The 22634-nt window shown below is 37.2% G+C and overlaps 1 protein-coding gene and 2 long non-coding RNA genes across 4 annotated transcripts; 2 read left to right on the forward strand and 1 right to left on the reverse strand.

Moving 5' to 3' along the window:
* The first annotated feature begins 3162 nt into the window (after positions 1-3162).
* On the forward strand, positions 3163-5322 carry LOC131644821 (uncharacterized). The gene is made up of 3 exons (XR_009296691.1): positions 3163-3597; positions 4541-4624; positions 5048-5322. It is a non-coding gene; the product is annotated as an uncharacterized LOC131644821 (long non-coding RNA).
* A 9858-nt stretch (positions 5323-15180) lies between these two features.
* Positions 15181-20176, forward strand: LOC131621955 (DEAD-box ATP-dependent RNA helicase 32-like). 2 transcript variants are annotated; one of them, XR_009289711.1, is made up of 5 exons: positions 15181-15791; positions 17491-18467; positions 18579-18808; positions 19088-19238; positions 19913-20176. XR_009289711.1 is itself a non-coding variant. In XM_058893022.1 (2 exons), the coding sequence occupies exons 1-2, from the start codon at positions 18686-18688 to the stop codon at positions 19214-19216; spliced, it is 252 nt and encodes an 83-aa protein (XP_058749005.1). In that variant the 5' UTR covers positions 18481-18685; the 3' UTR covers positions 19217-19238. The 2 variants fall into 2 exon arrangements, 1 of the variants encoding a protein (XP_058749005.1); XM_058893022.1 differs by lacking the exons at positions 15181-15791; positions 17491-18467; positions 19913-20176 and having other exon boundaries at positions 18481-18808.
* On the reverse strand, positions 15995-17127 carry LOC131621964 (uncharacterized). The gene is made up of 3 exons (XR_009289720.1): positions 16736-17127; positions 16558-16642; positions 15995-16240 (listed from the first exon to the last, which is right to left on the reverse strand). It is a non-coding gene; the product is annotated as an uncharacterized LOC131621964 (long non-coding RNA).
* Positions 20177-22634: the final 2458 nt, after the last annotated feature.

Raw genomic sequence — 22634 nt, forward strand, 5'->3', positions numbered from 1 at the left:
TGGGTCTCATGATCGCAATCAACAGAACCTGACATTCTGCTGGCGTCATGACTATCCACTTTGTCCTAGGTAGCCTAAGTAACACTTTGGCCTTGGTATTGGGCCTTTTGCCTCAAATCAGTAACATTCCATCCAAACGGAACAGGATAATAATAATCCATAGTATAGGAAAATGCAATGCATGAAGAAATAAAGCAATAAAGCAATAAAGCAATAAAGCAGTAAAGCAATAAAGCAATAAATAAACACCCAAAGAAAAGAAAACAAACAGAAGCTAGGATCGACTAAGATAAAGTCCCCAGCACAGTCGCCAGCTGTCACACGCTTGCGAGAAATGATGAATAGAGTCACCACTAATATATTCATCCCATAGAGGGAAAGGAATATCAGAAAACCTGGAATAAATAAAGGATAATAAAAGGTTTTGCAACCAAAGATCGGGTAAGAAGTCGGTTACGCAAGGGGAAGGTATTAGCACCCCTCACGTCTGTGGTACTCCACAGGATCCACTTATGTTTGTTCTAATCTAAGGGTATGTAAATCTAAAGCTTAATGCTAAGGGAATGCATGCAAAAGAAAGAAGAAGAAACACGGGGAAAATAAGGTTTATAAATAGTTGTGCTCGCTTAGGCCCCGCGACCTAATGCCTACGTATCCTTTTCAGGAATCAGAGCACTGTAGTTCGGCTCTTTAGTTTTTGTTTGTTTTTGTGTTATTTAGTGGACGGAGTTACATTCGCAATCTAGCATCAGGAAGCAGCTCGATGAGTGGAGTCTTATGCGTTACCTATCTGCGATCGAAAGGAAGCAATGTGTCTGATTAAGGGGAAGAATGCCCTTAAGGCAAGAGAGAGTAGAGAGAAGATTGGTTTGTGTTTTTTATGTAACTTCATGGTGAACAAAACCCAATACAAGGTTTTGCACCACTTCATTACTTTGTTTTAGTTTGAACCTTTATTAGGTGTTTTAGATGTTTTTGATTGGTGATTTTTAAGGGGAATTAGTATGCGAGTTGAATCACATAAAAGTGTGTCATACCCCAAAATTTACCCTACTTTGTTTAATATTTTGTTCTATTATTTAGCATATTATTACCATTATTGTTTTTTTCTAACTTATGGGAGGTGTGTATAAAAAATAAAAATAATAATAATAAGGGTGTTATTGGGCTTAACATTTTGATTGTTAAGCCCATTCTCCTATTAAACAAAAAAAAAGGGGGAGGAAGGGGTGTGTTTAGCATTTATTTGGGCCTATGTTGGAAGTTAAGCCCACTAACACTTTTTTTTATTAATATATTTATTTTTTTGAAAATAATAAGGGATATATATTTGTTTTCAGAAATTAACATTATGTTTAAATTATGGTTGCATTTTCAGAATTTATTAACTAACATATTTTGTTTTTATATTTATTCTGATTAATAAAAATTATATATTAATTTTTTTTGCTTCATTTTGTACTAATTATTTGACATTTTTGTTTTTTATTATTAATTAGATTTAGTAAAAATATATATAAAATATATTATAAAAATTGTTAAGTTTAATTTTATTGTTTTAATTTTATTTTTTGGAGTGTTGACCAAAAGTCAACTGGGGTTACAAAAAAACACCATGTTCATCTTTCTTCAAGCTCGCGGCGGCCGCCACCCTGCAACATCCAAACCCTAATTTTCAACCCAGGCCCAGTGGTATCAACCAAATCAAATTGCAAAGTTCGTGGAAAGAAAAAAAATCTTCATTCAAATAACAAACTTATTACAGAATCAATTACAAACAAGAATCAAATCAAAGAAATTTAACTCTAAGCATTAAATCCGAATCAAAACAAAAAAATACAAATCAAATCTTCCTAAAAACTAAAACAAATCAAAATTAATCTGAATCAAAGCTCTTAAAATCGATTTCCTAATTCGTTTAACCTAAAAAATACTATAAATCAAAACCTAACTCTAACAGAAAAAGGGAGATGAAACAGAAAAGAAAGGAAGTAGAGTCAGAGAAGATCAAAAGTTGTGCGCTGCCGTTAACACCTGCAACAAAATGAAAGAAGGATCAGATCGGAAACTCGGAGAGGAAAATCGAAAAGAATTTCTGGGGAGAGGTAACCGAAAACTTCTTAGCCTCTATTTATCTGCATGCATGTTTGATTGTGTTTTCTTCTTAATCTAGGGTTAGGATTCGTTTGATTTGGGGTTAGGGTTTTTGAATCTCGTGTTTTTTGGGTTTTTCTGGGTTTAAAAATGAATATGGGGTTTGGGAGGGATGAAGATCATGAAGATCTTCATCATCCTGGGTTTTTCTGGGTTCGAACGTTTGAGTATTTGAAGATTCCAGTTGATATTCAACCGGAAATCTGGAGGGGGCGGTGGTTTACGGTGGAGCTTATGGTTGTTTCTGCGTTTGGTCTCAGAAGAGGTTGAGAGAGTAGAGAGAAGGGAGAGGCGTAAAGAGAGAATGGAAAAACAAAAATGAAATGGATTTTAGAAAGAAAACTATGTTAATCTCCCCTGGGCCGTTGGATGAAAGCCATGTGGCCTCCTGATGGAAAACATGATGGAAACATAAGATGAAAAACCTCGTGTTGGTTTGTGGGGTTAGTCAGTAATCCTGAAAGTAGTTTGGGGCGTTGCAGACACTACATTTAATCTTGATGAAGTCAAAATATGATGGAAACATAAAAGGGTTGTAAGAAAAAAAATCTAAAACCATTTAAAAATGATGATCGTGCATACTTTTTAACTAACCCGAAAATTAAAAAAAAAATAAAAAGTTTAGGCAACAAACAACAACCGTGGCCAAAAGTAAATAATATAAAAAATAAAAAAGTTTAGGCAACAACTAAAAACCGTGGCCAAAAGTAAATAAAATCGTTATTAATAATATTACAAATCGGATAACTTGACTGCAAGTTATCCGGTGAAGAAAAATTACAATTCGGATAACTTGACTGCAAGTTATAGGGTGTGAAATGGTAAATATTAAATAATAAAATATTTTATAAATTAAAAGGATAAAATTGAAATATTTTAAAAAATTGTAGGAGTAGAGGATAATGATAACAGTACTAGGTGTAATTTTCATTCAGATTTTGTTGATTTCATTTTCAAATAATAAAAAAAAAGAAAATTAAATTAAATGAACAAAACAAAGAACGATGCGTTTCATGTATATGAGATTAGGGTTATTGAGTGTGACGATTCAACTTTCTCTTCAGACTCTCTTCTCCCACCCGTCTCTCTCTTCCACACCGGCGATTCCGCCGCGAACGCCGCCCTTACATCGCCTTGAATCACCAATCCTCAAACGCGAACCCAACCTCAAATCTGCCATAGATTTCTTGATAAAGCCAACTGAATGTTTAGATTTTGCGTAACGTAAAGAAAACCTAGTTCTTCAAAACTTTGATTAAACGGTGTTCCGGCACGTAATCACGCGATTGACAAAGGATAACGCATCCGCACCACAAGCAAAATGTCATGGCGAGAAGATTCAACGATAAGCAAGGAATTAGAGCTACCTACCAACGGAACCGAGGTTCGTTCCGGACGTTGTTGATGTCGAAGATGCACGTAGAAGATAAAGTCAGAGATGAGGTAATAGTTAGCTTCCAATAGTCTTATTTTCTTGATTGCCCCTTTTTGCTTGAGTAACTCTACTTCTTTCACCTTCTCCTTCCACTTTCGACTTTCTGTGTTCTTCTGTGTGTGTTGTTGTGTTGCGTGAGATTGAGAGTGTATGAAGAAGTTATGGAAGGGAGTGGCGGCTGAGCTCAGGTTGGTTCAGAGCTCAAGGCAAGCTCTAAGCAACCCTAGTGGTGAGCTTTGTGTGGCGAAGACAGGGGAGAGAGATTGAAGTTGTAGAGAGGGAGATGAATATGAGGGAGAATCTGAAGGTGGTGGTGAATGAGTGGAGAAAATGGCGTATGTAGAGAGGAGAGTGGTTCATAGTGAAGCTCGATTATATAGGTTGAGGAGATTGAAGAGTGGCAGTTAGAGAAGAGAACTGAGAGCTGTTAGATTGAGGGAGGAAGTTATGAGATTGGAGGGTGAAGATTGAGTTGGTTAGAGCTTGAGTTGTGAGTTGGAAAATTTGGTTAGGAATTGGTTATTTCTGTTACATGTTGGTTGAAGTCAGTTAGGGTAGTTATATGTTAGGAGATTGGTTTTTCTGTTATAGGTGAACTCTGTTTTTTGTTAAAAGTCAGTAGGTTAGTTATATGTCATGCGGAGCCGCGAGAATTTGCTGATGGTTAATTAGAAATCATGAACTACTGAACTGATTTACATGGTTCCCTTTTAGTAATGCTCTTTGATCGATTCATCTGTTTTGGTGTTTGGATATGTGAAAAGTTAGAGTAGAAATTTTGGTACTGATGATTTATTGATGATGCCCTTTGAATGTTGTATGTCGTCTATATTTTATGAATGAAGCCTGAGTTTGGCCACTGTATTGCTGCAAGTACCACAAGCTTATGAACTGAATGTGTGACTGATGGTTTCAATGTGAACCGAATCTGATCCATTAACAAATGTGCAGGGCTGTAGCTTTCTTGGTGACGACGGTTGCTCGGAGTTGGAAGTGAAACTGCAGATTAAAGTCCGAGACTGAAACTGTCACGAGGTGAATGAGATTCTTTTTTCCTTTTCAGATTTTTTGTTACAACTATCCCGTCATCTCAATTCTGAACCGACGTCTTTTTAAGTGTTGCATTATTTTATATCAGAATATGATGAATGGCTTGTATGTTATGAATTGTTAGGGTAGAAATTCTGTCTTGGCAATTAGTTTTTGATAAGCTGTTGGAGCAGGTGAGCTTGAAAGAATGGAGTAATTGGCTTTTTGGTTTGGCCTTGAATGCAGTGTTGGTTTGAAACTGTTTCATTGGGTTTTTCTGGATGGAAATACAGGGTTGGAGTTTGGTTAATTGTGTTAGGGATGTTATAAAGTCTGTGATAGGTTAGCAAAGTTAGAAATGCTTGTAGAATTGTCATGGATTTGAGATGTTATGAATGGTTTTTTGATGTTGTTATTGGTGTAATGCAGGCTGGTGGTGTATATGTTGTATGGTATCTGGCTGCAGCAGGTTAATGTGTTAGTAGGCCTGTGGCTGTCTTGCAGGAACATAGTAAACTGTAAACCTAATGATGGGGCTGCTGCTGATGTTGAAGCTGTTGTTAATGTTGAGGCTGTTGCAGGTATAGTTTTTGTTAATAAAAACTAGTAGAAGACCCGTGCGTCCGCACGGGTAAAAGCATTTGTATATCCTAAATAATTTATTTTTATTTGAAATGTAATAAAAGTTAATGAAAATTTATTTAGGGTAGAAGGATCAGATTATAATAGTAGGTACAAATTACACCAAGAAAATATCAAAATTTTATATACATTATTAAAATTGTTTAAAATGTGTTGCGGTGTTTCTTTTCTCTAAAGCAATTTATTGACCTCTTTTTATTGACCCATTATAATAATATTCTTCACTGATATATGCACCAAAAGTAAAATGACTGTAAAAACATTAATAGAATTGGTATAAATTTTGTTTTTTCTAAGAATTTGTACTAACTATGTACTAAGCAAAAATTAGTTTCAGCATCATAAAATTATACAGAGAGACAATATTGACTTGGAAGAATTTTCAACATTATATAAGCTAAAATTAGTTTCAGCATCATAAAATTTTCAACATGACAATTCCCATTAAAGTAATAACTATGTACTTTTATTAAGAGAGAGAACATTGACTTGGAAGTAGGGGTGGGAATAGGCCAGGCCGGCCTACAGGGGCCTACGGCCCAGCCTACATAGGCCTAGGCCAGGCCAGGCCTATTTAATAAAGAGACCAGGCTTAGGCTTTTTTAAAAGCCTATTTTATTAAATAGGCCAGGCTTAGGCTATTAAAAAAGCCTATGAAGCCTTATAGGCCGGCCTATATTTTCATATATATTAAAGATATGCTAAATAAATTGGTTCATGTATGCATATATATTAGAAAAAAACTGAATAGACTATCATATATATATATATATATATATATATATATATATATATATATATATATATATATAAAATAAATGCTGAATAGGTTCACTTATATATGTATAAATAGGCCGACCTACAAGACTTCTTAAGTTATATAGATTAATTGAAAACTTTAATGAGATACAGACTTTTTAAATAGGCTTTCAGGCCAGGCCAGGCTTTTAAAAAGGCCAGGCCAGGCCAAAATACTGAGCCTATGATAGGCCTTAGGCCAGGCTTAGGCCTTTAAAGTTTATCGTAGGCCAGGCCCAGGCCTTCTAAAGCCTAGCCTAGCCTAGCCTATTTCCACCCTTACTTGGAAGAATTTGTTTACCAATAAAAAAGATAGAAAATCTATAAATATATGATAAAATACTAACATAGAAAATGTATTAATTCATCTAATAAACACGTTGCTGCATATCAGGATTTCAATTTCAAAATGACAACGTTGCTTTGTGCTTTATTTGTAATCCTGTTAATGTTCTCCAACTAATTTGTGGCTGAAAAGCATGGATGGTGATGTGGCTATAGGATTATCATTGTAACAACTTATAAATCATATTGTGTGGCTTCGTATCGTATGCATTTATTTACATTTGCAAAAAGAACAATGAAGTTTCACACCATTTGTCTTAGTTTGATCAATGCGGATATTTATAATAGAAACTAAAACTTATCAAAGTGAACAACCTCATATCTGCTTACTCACAACATGGACAAGGCAAAGAATTTGTTTTAAGTTTAGTTGCTTCTTCCCACTGACCTACTTATGCACACATATTTGATAAAAGCACATAAACTGACATGTTGTTATGTTCTCTTTCTAAGAGATCAGTCTAGTAACCTTTCTTCCAAATATTAAATTACCATGAACTTCACATATTGGAGTGTGCTTTAAAATATCCATCTACCATTATTCTTTCTGCCTCATCAAGGTAACCACGACGATCCAACATATCAACTATGCTAGAAAAATAATCCACACTTTGGCACAAATCCATAAACTTTCACCATGATATCAAAAATACGGGTAACATCTTCAACTAAACCTGAATGATTTCAAGCTCAAAGTATTGCAGTAAAGGTATCTTCGTCTGGTTTGATTCCAGGGGTTATCCACAAGTAATGTAGCATGGACAAATATTTTTAATTCAAATATAAAAAAAAAAAATTTAAAACATAAAACAAATATTATAGTAACTAACTTTTTTGTAGTTCACAGTTTAAGTTTGTATAGTTTCTTTTGAATCTAACTGTACCAAATGTAAATTTTAAATAGGCAAAAAGTCAAATAACCCAAGTAAATGACAGTTGACATGAATTAAGCAACCTACTACTGTGCAGGCTGCAAAAAGATGTACAACAAAAACTGATCAGTGAGATTTATGACAGCAAGGTATAAAGATTTTCTAGTGCTTGCATTAGAAAAGTAAAACATTGAACAGGATGTCTGAACACTTTCTCGTAAAAGAGGAGTGAATCCCGTGAATCAATATTGCATTAGGCTAGAAGAAATGTATATTTTACTATGTAACAATGCCAACATCATTGAGCAGTCGAAATGTTAACATCAATGGTAAGAAAGCATGATGGTGGTAAGAAAGCATGATGGCACCAGGGAAACTTTTTTCACAACAGTTCATGTAGCATGCTTTTGGATCAAATATATGCACAAATTGTATTAAATAATTAAAACTCAGCCAAAAGATAATAGTGGTAGTATAAAGTAGTAGCTGGCACATGAGACAGGTCTCTGAAATGAGTTTCATCATAAGATGGAAGAGGAGAGGGTTGTGTGAAGGAGAAATGAGGATATACTACAAAGAAAAGAAAGAACAGGAGGATAACATCCTCACTCTTAGTGGAATTTCGACAATATATTAAATAAGCTACATGGATGTTGTTAGCAGCAATCAACATCACTCGAGCCAAACACAAATCATGGTGTGTGCTCAAAACACCTTGTACAAACAAATTAGGCTCGAGAAAAAATGGTTTATAAAAATGGCTCACAAAATTTATTGTTTACTTTGCAATTCATATTTGTTTTTTGCGTTCTTTAAAAGATTGCAGAAAAAGTGATCAAAAAAAAAAAAAAAAATTGCAGAGAATATTATGGTGGTTAAATTACTAAAGCACAGCCAATATCAATGCAACTATTAAAAAAAAAAAAAAACACACACACACACACATATATATATATATATATATATATATATATATATATATATATATATATATATATATATATATATATATATATATATATATATATATATATATATATATATATATATATATATATATATATATATATATATATATATATATATATATATATATCAATTTTACATTAACATGAGAAATTCAATTCATACCATCAATTTCAAAATACACTTACAAAACCGCGTGATACGTCAAAATATTAAACTTTTATTGGATTTAAAGTATAAAATTGGTTATATCTTAAAAATTAATTAGACAAAATTAATTGGTTATATCTTAAAAATTAATTAGACAAAATTAAGAGTATGTTTGAATTAAAAGACAAATTTTAAAAATCATAATGCACACTGAAGACCTTGATTCTACCCATTTCACCACCAATTAAACCGTACACTAAATTGACATATCAACGCATATTAAAAAAGTCTTGTTTTTTTTTTTTGTGTAAGCAAGATTCATTAATAATGGAGAACTAAATGTTCTCAATATCCAATTACACAAACGAGTAAAACCCGCAAAAAGAAATTACAAACCAATTTAGAATTACGATAGGAATAACAACGGATCCTTGTTAAACTCGTAAAAACTACAAATGGGATGAGTAATATCTCCAATAAAAGAACATTTCCAAACCAATGATTTAATCTTCCACAATGTATTATTCACATCCCAACTTTCATTTCGAAAACAAATCTCATTCCTACTAAGCCAAAGAATTCACATAGTAGCGAGCCACACCACACCTAATTTACCCTTCTTCACCTTGTTCTTTTTACAAAAAGAATACCAATCCATAAAACACGTTTTGCACTCTTCTTCCATCGCCCTCCAAGGCTTCCCAATCCAAGATGAAATTTCCCTCCACACCACCTCCACACCTTTACAAACCATAAAAGAGTGTTCCCGGTTTTCCGGATTAATCCCACAAAAAACACACTTTAAATTATCCGGAGTTAAAACTATACCTCTAACCAAGAGTAAATCCTTAAAAGGAAGCCTATTTACAAAAAACCTCCAACCAAAAGCTTTGATTTTGTAAGGGACATCCAACTTCCAAATTAAAGACAAAACCTCATTGAACTTCTCAAAAGGCCCACGGAATCCGCTTACTAACAAAAAGTCTATAACAAGACGCTACGGAGAAAAAGCTATCACCCGAACCCTTCCAAAAAACCTCATCCCTCCCTATACAAGCCGGCCTCCATCCCACAAGAGAATTTCGAAAAGAGACCCAAATCAAATTCAAGGAAACACAATTAATTTGAGATTCCAAAATGCCACAATTTCCCCATTCCCAAATGCCGTTGTTCCACCCTCCCATACTCGCCACCGATACTTTTTTCAAAGCCGAAAGAGAAAATAACACCGGAAACTCCTCTTTCAAACTCAAGTTATTCCTCCACTTTGCCTCCCAAAAAGGGGTAGCATACCCATTACCCAATTTAAAACCACAATTACCGGAAAAAGGATCCTCCCCCTCAATGCTACCAAGCGAAAGTAAATCTTTCCACCACCAAGAAAAAGAAGGAGTAGAAGAAGAATAGAAAGAAGAGTTATGAGAAGAAAGAGAAGACATACCTCCACAATAGCTTTTCATGGTGATGTCACCATACCGGGCTTTCAACAAGTTATACCAAAGCGAGTTCTCTCCCTTAATAATTCTCCACCTCCATTTGTTAAGAAGGGCCATATTAAAATCCGCGACATTTTTTATTCAGAGACCTCCGTATTCAAGCGGGAGGCAAACATTCTTCCAACTAACCCAATGAATATGTCTTTTATTATCCTCCACCACCCCTCCCCAAAGAAAATTACTTTGCAATTTTGAAATCTCCTTCACCACTTTTAGGGGCATCTTATAGAAAGACATCGTGAATATGGCAAGCGAACCAAGAATAGATCTCAAAAGGGTTAATCTTCCTCCCAAACTAAGGAAACGGTTCTTCCAACCCGCAAGGCGCTTCTTCATCTTCGATAAAAGAGGCAACCAAGAAGTGTATTTCCTCGGATTGCTCCCAATATTAATCCCAAGGAAAAGAAAAGAACTATCCTCCACTTTACAAGAAAGCACATAAGCGGCGGCCTCAAGAAAGTTTCTAGATACATTTAAACCAATCAACTTACTTTTATGGTAATTGATCCCAAGACCCGAAACCATCTCGAAAGCCTTCAAAACCACTTTAATAGCCCACACTTGCTTCCAACTTCCCTCCCCTATCAATAAAGTATCATCCGCAAATTGAAGTATATCCACCGCCACGTTGTCATTAAAATCCACTCCTTTAAAAACACCATTGTTTATCGACTTCCGAACAAGACCCGTAAGGCCTTCGACTATGAGCACAAAAAGGAAAGGCGATAACGGATCACCTTGCCTTAAACCTTTCTCAACACAAAACTCCTTTGTCGGACACCCATTAACTAAAACAGACATATTACTATGAAAAACCAACCTCTCCATCCATTTCCTCCACCTCTCTCCGAACCCCATTCTTCTTAACATATATCTAAGGAAATTCCAAGAGACTTTATCATAAGCCTTCTCGAAATCTACCTTAAATAAAAGGCACCCTCTACCTTCTTTCTTCGCAAAATCCACTACCTCGTTAGCAATCAAAACCCCATCGAGGAGATGTCTATTCGGAACAAAAGCACTTTGACAAGATGAAATAATAGAATGAAGAACCCTCTTCAATCTCCCCGCCAAGATCTTTGAAACCACCTTGTACATACATCCCACTAAACATATGGGCCTATAATCATCCAACGAGATAGGACTATAAGACTTGGGAACCAAAGACAAAAAAGAGGAAGTAACCGCCTTAGAGATGAAACCACCGGAATGAAAGTAATTAAGAAAGTTAAAAAAGTCCTCCTTGATGAAACTCCAACACTTCTTTATAAACATAAAGGAGAAACCATCCGGACCCGGACTCTTAGAAACACCACAACTATCTATGGCTTCTTTAATTTCCTCCTCTTGAAAAGGCCTTTCAAGAAACGTCGCATCATTAGAACTAATGCAATTAAAGGGAATTCCATCCAAAAGGATTCTATCCGAATCTTCTTCCAAATATTTATTAGAGAAATGCTTCCAAACTTCCTCCCTAACGTCCTCAACCTTGTCCACCATACCTCCTTGAGTAACAATGGGACCTAAATGATTAAATCTTCTTCTTTCTTTCACAACTTTGTGAAAAAACGCACTATTCGAGTCACCTTCATTTAACCATTTGATTCTAGATTTTTGAACTAACATATTCTCTTTTATCCTTAAGTTCAACCAAAATCTCTTATTGGCCTCTTGCCTACCTAAAAGAGACTCTCCAATCAAATCCCCCGTCGAGTCCTCCAACCTAGAATCCCCCTCATTGATATCTCTCACACCTTCTTCCACCTCCAAATCAATTCTACCAAAAACCGTCTTGTTCCACCATCTCAATCTATGTTTAATCCGGGAAAGTTTTTCTTTGAGCACATAATCACCTCTTCCTTCCACCACCATATCCTTCCATTCCTTTTCAACAAAAGGAAGAAAAGAACTAAAAGTAAATCATTCATTGTTGAATTTAAACGGTTTAGGTCCCCAATTAAGCTTATCCACCACAAGCCACACCGGGCAATGGTCCGAAATATCACGATCCCCGACTAATTGACCAACAACTCCCCAATCATTAATAACATTGTTCGACACAAGGAAACGATCAATCCGACTCATGGATCTACCATCACCACTATACCAAGTAAATTTTTTTCCTTTGCTAGGAACATCCACTAACCCACTATTATCAATAAACTTTGCAAAGAGCTCCGAACCCGACTCCATATCCCTCAACGATCTTCCTTTCCTTTCATGAACGTTTTTAGACGCATTAAAATCCCCTCCAAAGATCCATTCCCCATCCGAAAAAGAGCTTTTCAACTTTAACAAATTGTCCCATAATTCCTTCTTCTTTAGAAGAACACAAGAAGAATAAATATTCACAACATAATAAAAATTATCCTTCCACTTCACCTTTATCCCTAAGTAACCCTCTCCTTTAAAACTATTAAGAACTTCCATCCTATCCTTCCTCCAAAGAGTTAGAATTCCTCCCGATCTACCAATCGAGTTCGAAAAGGAATACCCCACTTCCAAATTACTCCACAAACCCCACGCAATAAAATCCTCCATCTTTGTAATTTTTGTTTCTTGTATCATAAAAATATCCGCATCCCCCTTTTTAATAATAGAATTGATCCTTCTCCTCTTAAGGGCATTCCCTCCCCCCCTAATATTAAAAGTTCCAATTATCATAAAGACGGCGTTGAAAGCTTCTTCCTTGGGACAATTATCAAATGCTCCTCTATATCCGATCTCCCCTTTTTATCAAAATTGGTGAATCGATCTTTCAAGTTACTCAGACCCAACTCTTCGCATGCCGACTTCATTTTACCCTCCACGTCTTTGTTAACAAAACCCCACTATTTTGGATTATTAATGCCAATCAAAACATTCTCTGAAAGATTCTCATAACAAATACTTTCTCCGCCACTGTGAGTTGAAACTGGATCAAAAAAAGGTCCCTGTAACGAGCCTGAAGGAACACCTCCCTTAACCTTCTTTGAATACCCATCACTAATTTTTTTCTTGGTCCTGTTTTTAATAATTTTCTTTCTCTTCAAACAGCTCCCAGCCCCTAACTCCATAAGGTTCCTAAATTTTACACTTTTGGGGCACAAAATTTTCTTCTTAGGCACACACTCAGTTGCTAAAGAAACAGGCTTTGGGTCCACAATCCGCCGCGATACAGCCACCGCATCGGCCTTCACTCCATCCGGAAACCCCATCTCCCTTTCATCCCTAACCTTTTCCAGAGCCAAACTGCTATTAGTAACAGCAGCCGCAGCAGAATGAACCTGTCCAGTAACAGTTCGAGCCACCTCCTCCCCTACAGTAGAAGAAGACGCTCCCAAACCGTCCTTCTTCTTATTCAAAACCAGACCATTACCCACTAGAGAATCGACCTCGTCGTCACAACCTACATGACCTACTGAACGGACCGCCTCATCAAAACATCCATTAGGAGCATCAATATTGGAATTCGGAACAACAGAGATATTCGAATCACCCACTAAAACATTATTAGCTAAAGCACCAGAATAACCATCCTTACTAACAGCACTATCCGATATCCGCGATACCGGATTCACAACCTTTAGAACACTCGAAAAGGCTTCAATACTATCTACCGATTCATCCTCAACCTCAATGTATTCTTCGGACCAGACACCTCCAAAACTAATTGAGTCAGAAGAAGCTGAATTACAAGCAGAAGATTTGATGTTACCTGACCCTGATCTGGATTGTGTCGATTCATGTTGAATTGCCAAACGGAAAATCTTGCCGTCAATTGAAACATCCACTGAGTCCGGAAAAACCACATTCATCTCCACTATCAATTGGATTCTAGCCATCTCCATTGTAATACGATCTGTAGTACTCGCATCCACACAAACCAAAGAGCCCCATTCCTTTGCTAAAGTCTGGAAGAAAGCAGAATTCCAGGCCACAGCCGGAATGCCCCAAAAACGAAGCCACACAGTTCTGTATGGGTCAACCAAATCATGCTTCCATTCAGAAATCTCGGTGAACCAATCCTGCCACCATACCTCACCTTCCTTCGTAAAATCAGCCAAAGAACCTTCCTCAATCTCCTCCAAAAGACACTTGGTTGCACCAAGAGGAATCACTTTAATAGCAAAGAATCCCGCTCTCTCCATCTGTGATTGAATCCCCAATCCCGACCCAGGAATCCGAAGCGTCCCGACCAAAGCTTTTGATAATCTAATTCTATCTTCCACCAACGAAGAATAAGCCAAAAGAGGTTTCTTATTCACTATCTTATCCCCACCCTCAAACCTGTCAGCCACCACATCGACAAAAGAACGCGGATTTCTCCTTGACGCATCAATCACGGAATTCGCTCCCTGACCTTCAAAAAACCTCCCTCCATTGAAGCTAGGAAGAACATCGTCCTTCTTCAACACTCGGCGAGGAAATCCCTCAGCAACTTTTCTCGAGAATCTGGGGACGTTAGCATGTATCTTGACACCATCGAAAGACACGTTATCAACCTTCACCGCCAATAAGCGAGCATCTGTAACATCGACAAATCTCGCGAAGCCGAAGCGTTTTCCCACCTTGTTCCTCCTGGGCGAAATTGCAACCTCAAAGATTTCCCCAATACACCCAAACACCTGAAATAAATCCTTCGCCTCACATCTGTCAGGAAAATGTGAAACATAGATCGATTCTAACCTCTTCATCGCCTTCATCTTACCCACCGAGAACACATCCCATTTAGGGATCCAAGCTTTGAAATGTTTCTTCGTCACAGAATTCCAAACCCCTTCCGTGCCGACAGCGTCACCGGACATGGCTACCCACCTGACTAAGGCCAATGGTAAACCCTAACAGAAATCCCAGATAAAACCCCTCGACAAGGTCCCTGTTCCTAAGAACAGGAGTTTAAACCGAAGACGAAGAGTTTAAGAAATCTCTGTAAACAGGCCCCACCGCGCCTTACCAGATCGATAGCGAGAGGTTGCCGGATATCTTTTAGGTCTATAAATGTAACATTAAAAAAGTCTTGTAATATCAATATGAAAACATAATCAATATTAAAAAAAAATTGCATTTTGATGTAGTTTTTACAAGTTATGAATTGAGCTACATTTATATAGGTTAGAAAGCTTTAGAAATATATATTTTAATCAAACGTTGGACAATCAAAATATACTGTTAACACTTATTTCTAGATATATTATTTTACATGATGTAATTCAAATTTATAAATTTGGCTGAGAGATATTGCCCCTCCTTTAATCCTAAGACAGTAAACTCTTGAGATATTATTTATGAATGTGATGTAAGAACATGGCAACACAGACTTTTTTTACTGACACACGCTGAGGGATTCGGCAATAAATGTGATGTAAGCTACAAGAATGTTTTGGTGGTTGAAAAGTTATTAAATCTGGGTGGTTGAATAGTTATTAAATTTGTGTATAAAATCTTAAATTCGTTTAGGTGGTTGAATACTTATTAAATTTGTGTATAAAAAGCACCCAATTTGTATATAAGTAGAATGTTACATGTTAGAATTCACACCTACATTTATCTATTTATGAAGTTACATGTTACAACACTTAACCAACCTAACCCACTGCAAAATCTTTAACTCCATCTTCCTACTGCTCCCACTTTTTCTTATCTCTCAAAACCGATCTCGAAATTCATTTCTCCCCCATGAAAACACTGCTGAAGTAGGTTCATTTCTTCCCCCATGAAAACACTGCTGAAGTAGGTTCATTTCTCGCTCATCATCACCTAATTTCTAGATTATTTTCTTTTTTACTCTTAATACTTTATTATCTTTTGAATTTTTTTTCTTCTGTTGATTAACATTGTACTTTCCGTAGCAGTTATTTGATGTTGTTGCTGCTGTGCCAAGAGTACATTTGAGGGAAGAGAGGAGATAAGGCAGCGTTGAAGGTAATCGTTTCCCCTTCTATCAATCTAAATGATAATAGTCACATTGGATGAAAATATCCTCTCGTTTCATACTGACACCTATTAGATAACTAGTTGAACACCAAGGTAAAAATTCAACAATCACTTATAAAATAATAACTTTAATTCCAAATGCTTCTCTTACAAATTAATCAAGTCACTAGACTCTATAATAATGAGACTTTGAAAACATTAATTTGTGCACTACATACATAAGATTCAAAATAGCTCAAGAATAAAAATAACAAGCAACACGGTTGAAATATTACCCATTATAAGTCTTGATAAGGAGGGAAATATAGAACTATGGCTATCATTCTTCAATAATGAAATTTAAGGGCTTTTCTAGTTGTGTCTTGGTTTTATGTATCACCACGAGTTCCATCAAATATGTACAATCCAATAAGATATCTTATCTTCTTTGGATGTACCTACAAGACCAAGTGAAAACCATAATAGTATGCATTAGCAATAATATGACTGATTGCTCTTAACACTTACTAGTACATTCACCACAGTCAATGAACCTAATTAAGCATACTTAGACAATAATAAAAAATATCAGAAAGAGAAACATGCTTAAAGTTATAAAGTAACATAGAATTATAAAAAAATTTAAACTTAATGTAGCATACTAAACAGTAAACACACATCATATGCAAATTGAGAAAAAAAACCCAAAACAGAGCATAGTAATACAAAATATGTAAGTAGAAGACCAACCAGAAACTTAAAGAACCAATCTTACCAAACTTGATTTTTGTCAATTTGATAACATGCCTCACACGGAAAAAAATCAGTGACAACACCAAATTAATGAACCTTCACTTTTCCTGTAAAAAAATCAAAAAAAAAAAAATTCAATTTAAATATAACGTCTAACAAGAATAGCTTTTAAAAAATTAGAAAAGAGATAAGTCTCTTACTAGAAGAAGAATATTGGCCTTCAAAAGGTATGATTTTACTGAATTACGTTGGAGCTCTAAAAGTCTTGCATCATCCTTCTAACCCAGTTGAACTATATGTCAAGAATCAACTTAGTATGTGCAAATAAATTTTAGAAATATGATAGTATTTCAGTATAATACAAATAATCCAATAAAACATATATGACAAGTGTTGCAGAATCAAGCCCACTCCATGGCCTATGTTCTTAGGATGATGACAATTTGTGTATTAAATAGATATTTGCTAATCCTGATTAGAAAATATTATCATTGCTATAAGAACAAGAAAAAATGAAGAACACCTATTATGTTTTTCTATAACAGAAGCAACATTTAAGTAGCTCAGAACATGACATAGTGAGATAAGCACAGTGAATGGCGGCCGTGACTCTTGAGAATTAGGTTTCACGTGAATAAAGGGGCTCTTCACTCTTTTAATTCTTATTTTTAGTAACTCCATATATAGTTTATAAATATAAAGTAAAGTAAAATTGTAAATGACTCATCAAATTACGAGAGCTTAAACCCTCCCTAAATAGTTTAATATTTATCGCATAAAATAGAAAAAGTCCTTTTCTATTCTAATTTGAAGGGGTTTTTCAAAATCGCCTCAAAATAACCCCCACAAACCAGCGCATTTTTTGTAGTGATATATAGGTTATGTGTGTGGTAGGTATTGAATTAAATGTAATGTTAATATAGGTTATTTATGTTGATATTACTTTTGTTTGCAGATTCATCACCATGAACCCCTCAAACCCTCCCTCAAATCCTCCTCCAAATCCTCCCCCAAACACTCCCAATACAACAATTCCTAAACTCTTACAGTTTTTATTTGGCCTAATAGGTTGTTTTTCTTTGGCTCTTTTGTTAGGTATGTATCTCATTTCAGGAGATACTAGGAGTTTAGTAGGTGATATAAAATGTAATCCAAATGTAAAATTTGTAGGACTTCTTTTTATTTTTGAAATATTTGCTTTTTCTTGTTATTTTGTTTCTGCTTGTCTTACTGCGGCTCTAAGAGCATTGTTTGGTAATCCTCAAAGGTTTACACCAGCATTTATTAGCAGGTTTAGATTTGCGACACAAGTTTGTCTAGGGTTTTTTGGGGTCGCCAACCTTTTTTTCATCCTCTCACTTGTATTTATCATTGAGACCCGACTAGGACTCCTCTCATGCCACATTGCATTATCGACACTAGGGGTTTCCGTGCTTGTCATCCTCACTGGTGGTGCTACCTTGACGATTGTTATTTGGTTTGGTAGAGAGATTCATAAACAAGTTGTTATTTAGGTATAAGTATTTTAGCTTTTTTATTTTAGTTTTTATTATGTATTTTTAGCTCAATTTGTTTGCATCGTTTTCTTTATTTCATAACTGCCCAATTTTCTTCTTCATTCTCCTTCAACCGATCCTCTTCCAAATTTCAAAACGGTTTCTTCTCATTATTCTACAACCGTTTCATCTGCCATGACTCACATACATAACCCTAAATACTTCATGCTCCTTTACCTTAGCGACACAAAAGCAGATTCAATCAATTGATTAGGTCTAGCAATAGCAACGAGAATTTCTGAGCTGCCACTCCTACTCTCTTGAAGCAAATTGTGATGATTGTTCCTCTGGATCAAAAGTTAGATATGCTATGGACTTTCATAAAAGACCCATCTACAGTTCAGAACAATTGTCTTTCTATCAAGTTGTAAAACAGGTAACTCCACTTCTCTCTCCTTTGTCAAGGAGATTTTTCTACTTGATTGGAATCACATTTTTTGAAAAATAGCTCTTCAAAGAAGTTTACAAAATGAAAAATTAAAAACAGTTTGCAGCTGAAAAATTAAGTACTCAATCAATCTGGCCCTTAGTCTGCATTTGTGGAACTTCTGTTCTGGTTTATCAGCTGTACCGTTGAAGTGCTTCCATGGGAGGATGAAACAAGAAAAAAGAATGGCAATATATTCCGCGTTCTGTGAGAATCACTCAGTTCTCTTCGCAACTGATGTGGCTGCAAGAGGCCTTGATTTTAATAAAGCAGTTGACTGGGTTGTTCAGGTGAGTGTTTTGCTTCTTGCTTCTTGTCTCAATACTTTTCTAACAATGTTGTTTTGGTATTTTTATAATTTCAATTGGGGCATACAAGTCTTCTGGTTTCACATTGCTGAGACTGAGACAAGTGGACATTCTTAATTGAAGCTTGTGATGGCTCGTGAAAAATTCACAATCTGATTTGTTTTAAGTAGGATTTGTGATATTTCTTGGTCGGAATCATTTGGTGCGGAGAGTCTTGAGCTTGTACTTTTTCTTTTACTGATTTAGATCTTTCGTATGCAGACTCGTTTATTAAAGAAAAAAAAGCTCAAGATTAACGTGCATAGACCACTTGGAAATCGGGTTGTATTCGATGACGAAGGCAACACACTCCCTCCACTAGCCAGGATTGCTGGCACACAAAGTGGCTAGGATTCATTGCTAATTGATCCAGGTATGTTCAACTGAAGCCATATTTTAACATAAATACTACCTCCGTTCCTTTTTATAAGAGAAAATTCATTCATTTTTTAGGTTCATTCAATAACTAATGTATTTGGTCTATTTATAGACTAGATACATTGATTATTCAATGAACCTAAAAAGTGAATTGTCTCTTATAAAAAGGAACGGAGGTAGTAACAATTTTTACAATCAGATCCTTTTACGTTTAAACTCCAAATTTTCTCCCTTTTCTATTGTTTTTCTTTTTCAAGCTGATTCAAAACTTAAAACCTATAACTTCAATCTTACGGTCTTTTGTTTTGGAAGTCAAATTGGACAAAGGAAATATGGTGTCCCATTCTATCTTTTTTAGTAATGGTAACAAGCATCTGGGCATTTCTTTCGTTATTTTTATAATTTTATTTAAATGATAAATTTTTTTAAAACTTTAAATTAAGTGCACAAGTAAAGAAAATGACAGCCATTAATTCCCAATAGATTCTGTGACATGGAGTAATACAATTTCTTTGTATGGTAGTATGATACCCCTTCTTTTGTTGTATGTGATCATTGTTGAGTTCAACCTAATCATGGCTAGTCCCCATCTGTTCACAATATGTTATCATTCCTAAAGCATGCAATATATTATTTATTCGGACATCTAAGTATCCGATCTTCATGCAGAACAAAAAGCTGAATACTATAAAAGGATGCGAGAGGATTTGAAGAAGGCAGACAAGGAAGACAAAATTGTGGTTGTGCGAGAGGATTTGAAGAAGGCAGACAAGGAAGACAAAATTGTGGTTGTGTAAATATATTGGTTTTAATATTCTCGCAGTCACTCCCCAGCTAGTATTATATGCATTTGTAGATTTCTAGACTTGTGTTGCATGTTGTCATTATTGGGTCTTTATTCTAAGTATGCACGCTTAGTTGAAAAGTGTAATATAGTTCATTGGTTTCTTAATTTAATCATTGTGTTCTTTAAGTTGTTCCGCAATATGCATTAAATTGCATATAAAGTAAAGGACTAAACACGTTAATAAAATGAATTAAAAGAGAAGGCATCTACTATAATGGTTTAAACTATGTATCAAGCATGAAATTAGGAGTAAAGATCCTCTCCATTTCTAAAAAAAAAGAATTCTCCATTACTAAAGTTTTGATGTAAATAAAAGATATATTTGCACACATTTCAAAAAATGGTGACATTAATTACACATTTATACATCCAAACTGATCGTACCTGATCAGAAGAATCGTTGCTGGCTGCTCGGACTAGATCTTTTAGGAAGGAGGAGGGGGTGTACCTGCAAGGTACTCCGATGCCAAAGTGAGTAGACGAGCAAAGGAGTGCAAGTACTAGCTAAAGGTTAGAAAGAAGTGTGTACCTGACCCTCTACTGAGAGAGGGTATTTATAGCCCCCAGCGCTGGGCCATGATCACGCTAGTGGACTGGATTTCCAGGCCCAACTAGGAGACTGCCAGGTTTCCTAGGCGAAAATATCGGAGGTGCGTGATGCCCTCTGTCCTGGTTAACCGCTCCAGAATCCAAGGGAGACGCGGTCTTATAGGGGCCACGTGGACTCCGTAGTATTCGGAGGATTGGGTGTGAAGGACCACTGCGCGGAGCAGGGTCCTCGGCAATTAGATGCTCGCGGGGAGCTGTGTGCCGAGCATCCACCTGCTCGTGGACAGCACTGTGCCGAGCACCAGCTAGAAGACGGAGAGTGGCGCCGGGCAAAGCCGAGACGAGCATGAAGCATCGTCTGCCAGTAGCTTAGGTTGGTTTGGGCCTTTAAGCCTAATGGGCTGAAACTAGGTGGGCCAAATCTTGGCCCAGCCCAGAACAGGAGCCCCCGAAGTCGGAGTTCCGAGGAAGGAGCTTCGAGTTTTACTTCTGCTGACCGGCCATCCCGAGCAGCGTTACCTCGAGGAGAAAGTCGGAAGGTCGCGCGTGGAGGGCACGCGCTAACGTGGCAGTGTAATGATTGCCTAGGGGTAGGAGGCGGCGCCTAGGGAATCTGTGTCAGCCGACGTGACGTTTCGTATTCCGGGCAAAATCTCCTATAAAAGGAACGAGGCTTCTCATTAGGGCATTTTTTCGCCTCTGTTCAAGTGCTCGGCGTCTGTGGTCGATCTTCAAGCCTCTCATTCAAGAATTTCTTCCAGCAATCGAGTTTTCCCAAAATCATGTCTGGATCAGGTACGACTGTGTTCCTACTGGACTTTGAATGATTTCCTGCATTTTTATGATAAGTCTAGCTATGAGATTATGCCATTTTTTGCCATCTAAGTCAGCATATTGCTGGAGTAGGGTATCTTCCTCGGGTTATTCATGCGATGCCCGGGGGGAACCAATGTAAACGTTAGATGCTATTTGTTTTCCGCCCGGCTTCTTCATGTCTCAACTCGTCGTATTCATAGAACGGACGGCATGTTTAAGTTTCCAATCGGTTCGTTCCAGAACGTCGCCGGCCTTATTGAGGCCCCGTTGAGTCTTGCCGAGGTGGACCCAAGCGTCCTGGCCGCTGTCTTGGTCGATTCATTGAAGGGGTTTGGTCGGTGGCTTAATTGCTCGCTGTTCCACCCTTTCACTTGCCTCGCGGTGGAAGGGTGGATTTGATGACCGGTCGAATTCATTTTTTCCTTCTGCGTGCAGGTGAATCAGGTTCAGGGTCCAGCTCGGAGTCAAGCTCAGGGTCTAGCTCGAGCTCGTGGGATGAGTCACAAAAGACGAGTGCGAGCAGCTCCGAGGTCGAGGTGGTAGAGGTTGATAGCGCACCTCTTTCAGTGATAGAAGAGGGTGACGATGAGGGGGTGTCCCCGGGGTCTGACGAGGAAGTCGGGTCCGACGAGGATGTCCCCATGACCCCCTTGTTTGAATATGACTTTAAAGTGGACCTAGATTGGGTGGCCGAGGAGCCCCAACTGGAGGTGTCGTGATACACCGAGTCGCTGTCCGGCGCGTTCCGTGAAGTTGAAGAACGAGGGCCGAGCGATGAACTGAACTTTCAGGTGGTATGCCCGTCCGCCGATGAGCGCATTTGCTCTCACTTCCATGGAGATAGTTTCGCCATGTATGAGTATGTTTTTCGGGAGCTCGGATTTCGTCTGCCGTTTACCAGCTTCCAGGTTTCGCTTCTGGCTCGTCTTGCACTAGCCCCGTCTCAACTACATCCGAACGCCTTTGCTTTTATGCGAGCCTTCGAAATTGTCTGCGAGTATCTGGGCATCGGGGCTACGACCGACCTGTTCTGCCGGTGTTTCAGAGTCCAACAGAAGGTGGCCGACGGGCGGTATGGCTGGGTTTCCTTCAAGAATGCCGACCGTAAGCTCTTCAAGATGTTTGTTGACTCGGTTAAGGACTTCAAAGACCGGTATTATGTCATTCGTCTGCACAGCC

This window comes from Vicia villosa, linkage group LG1 (genome assembly GCF_029867415.1).
Source record: "Vicia villosa cultivar HV-30 ecotype Madison, WI linkage group LG1, Vvil1.0, whole genome shotgun sequence".
NCBI lineage: Eukaryota > Viridiplantae > Streptophyta > Magnoliopsida > Fabales > Fabaceae > Vicia > Vicia villosa.

Bases quoted from the DNA above. Each gene is read 5' to 3' on its own strand.
- LOC131621955 (XM_058893022.1), top strand. From the start codon at position 18,686: ATGAAACAAGAAAAAAGAATGGCAATATATTCCGCGTTCTGTGAGAAT. The intron at 18,809-19,087 runs GTGAGTGTTTTG...TTTCGTATGCAG, and splicing joins CAGTTGACTGGGTTGTTCAG to ACTCGTTTATTAAAGAAAAA.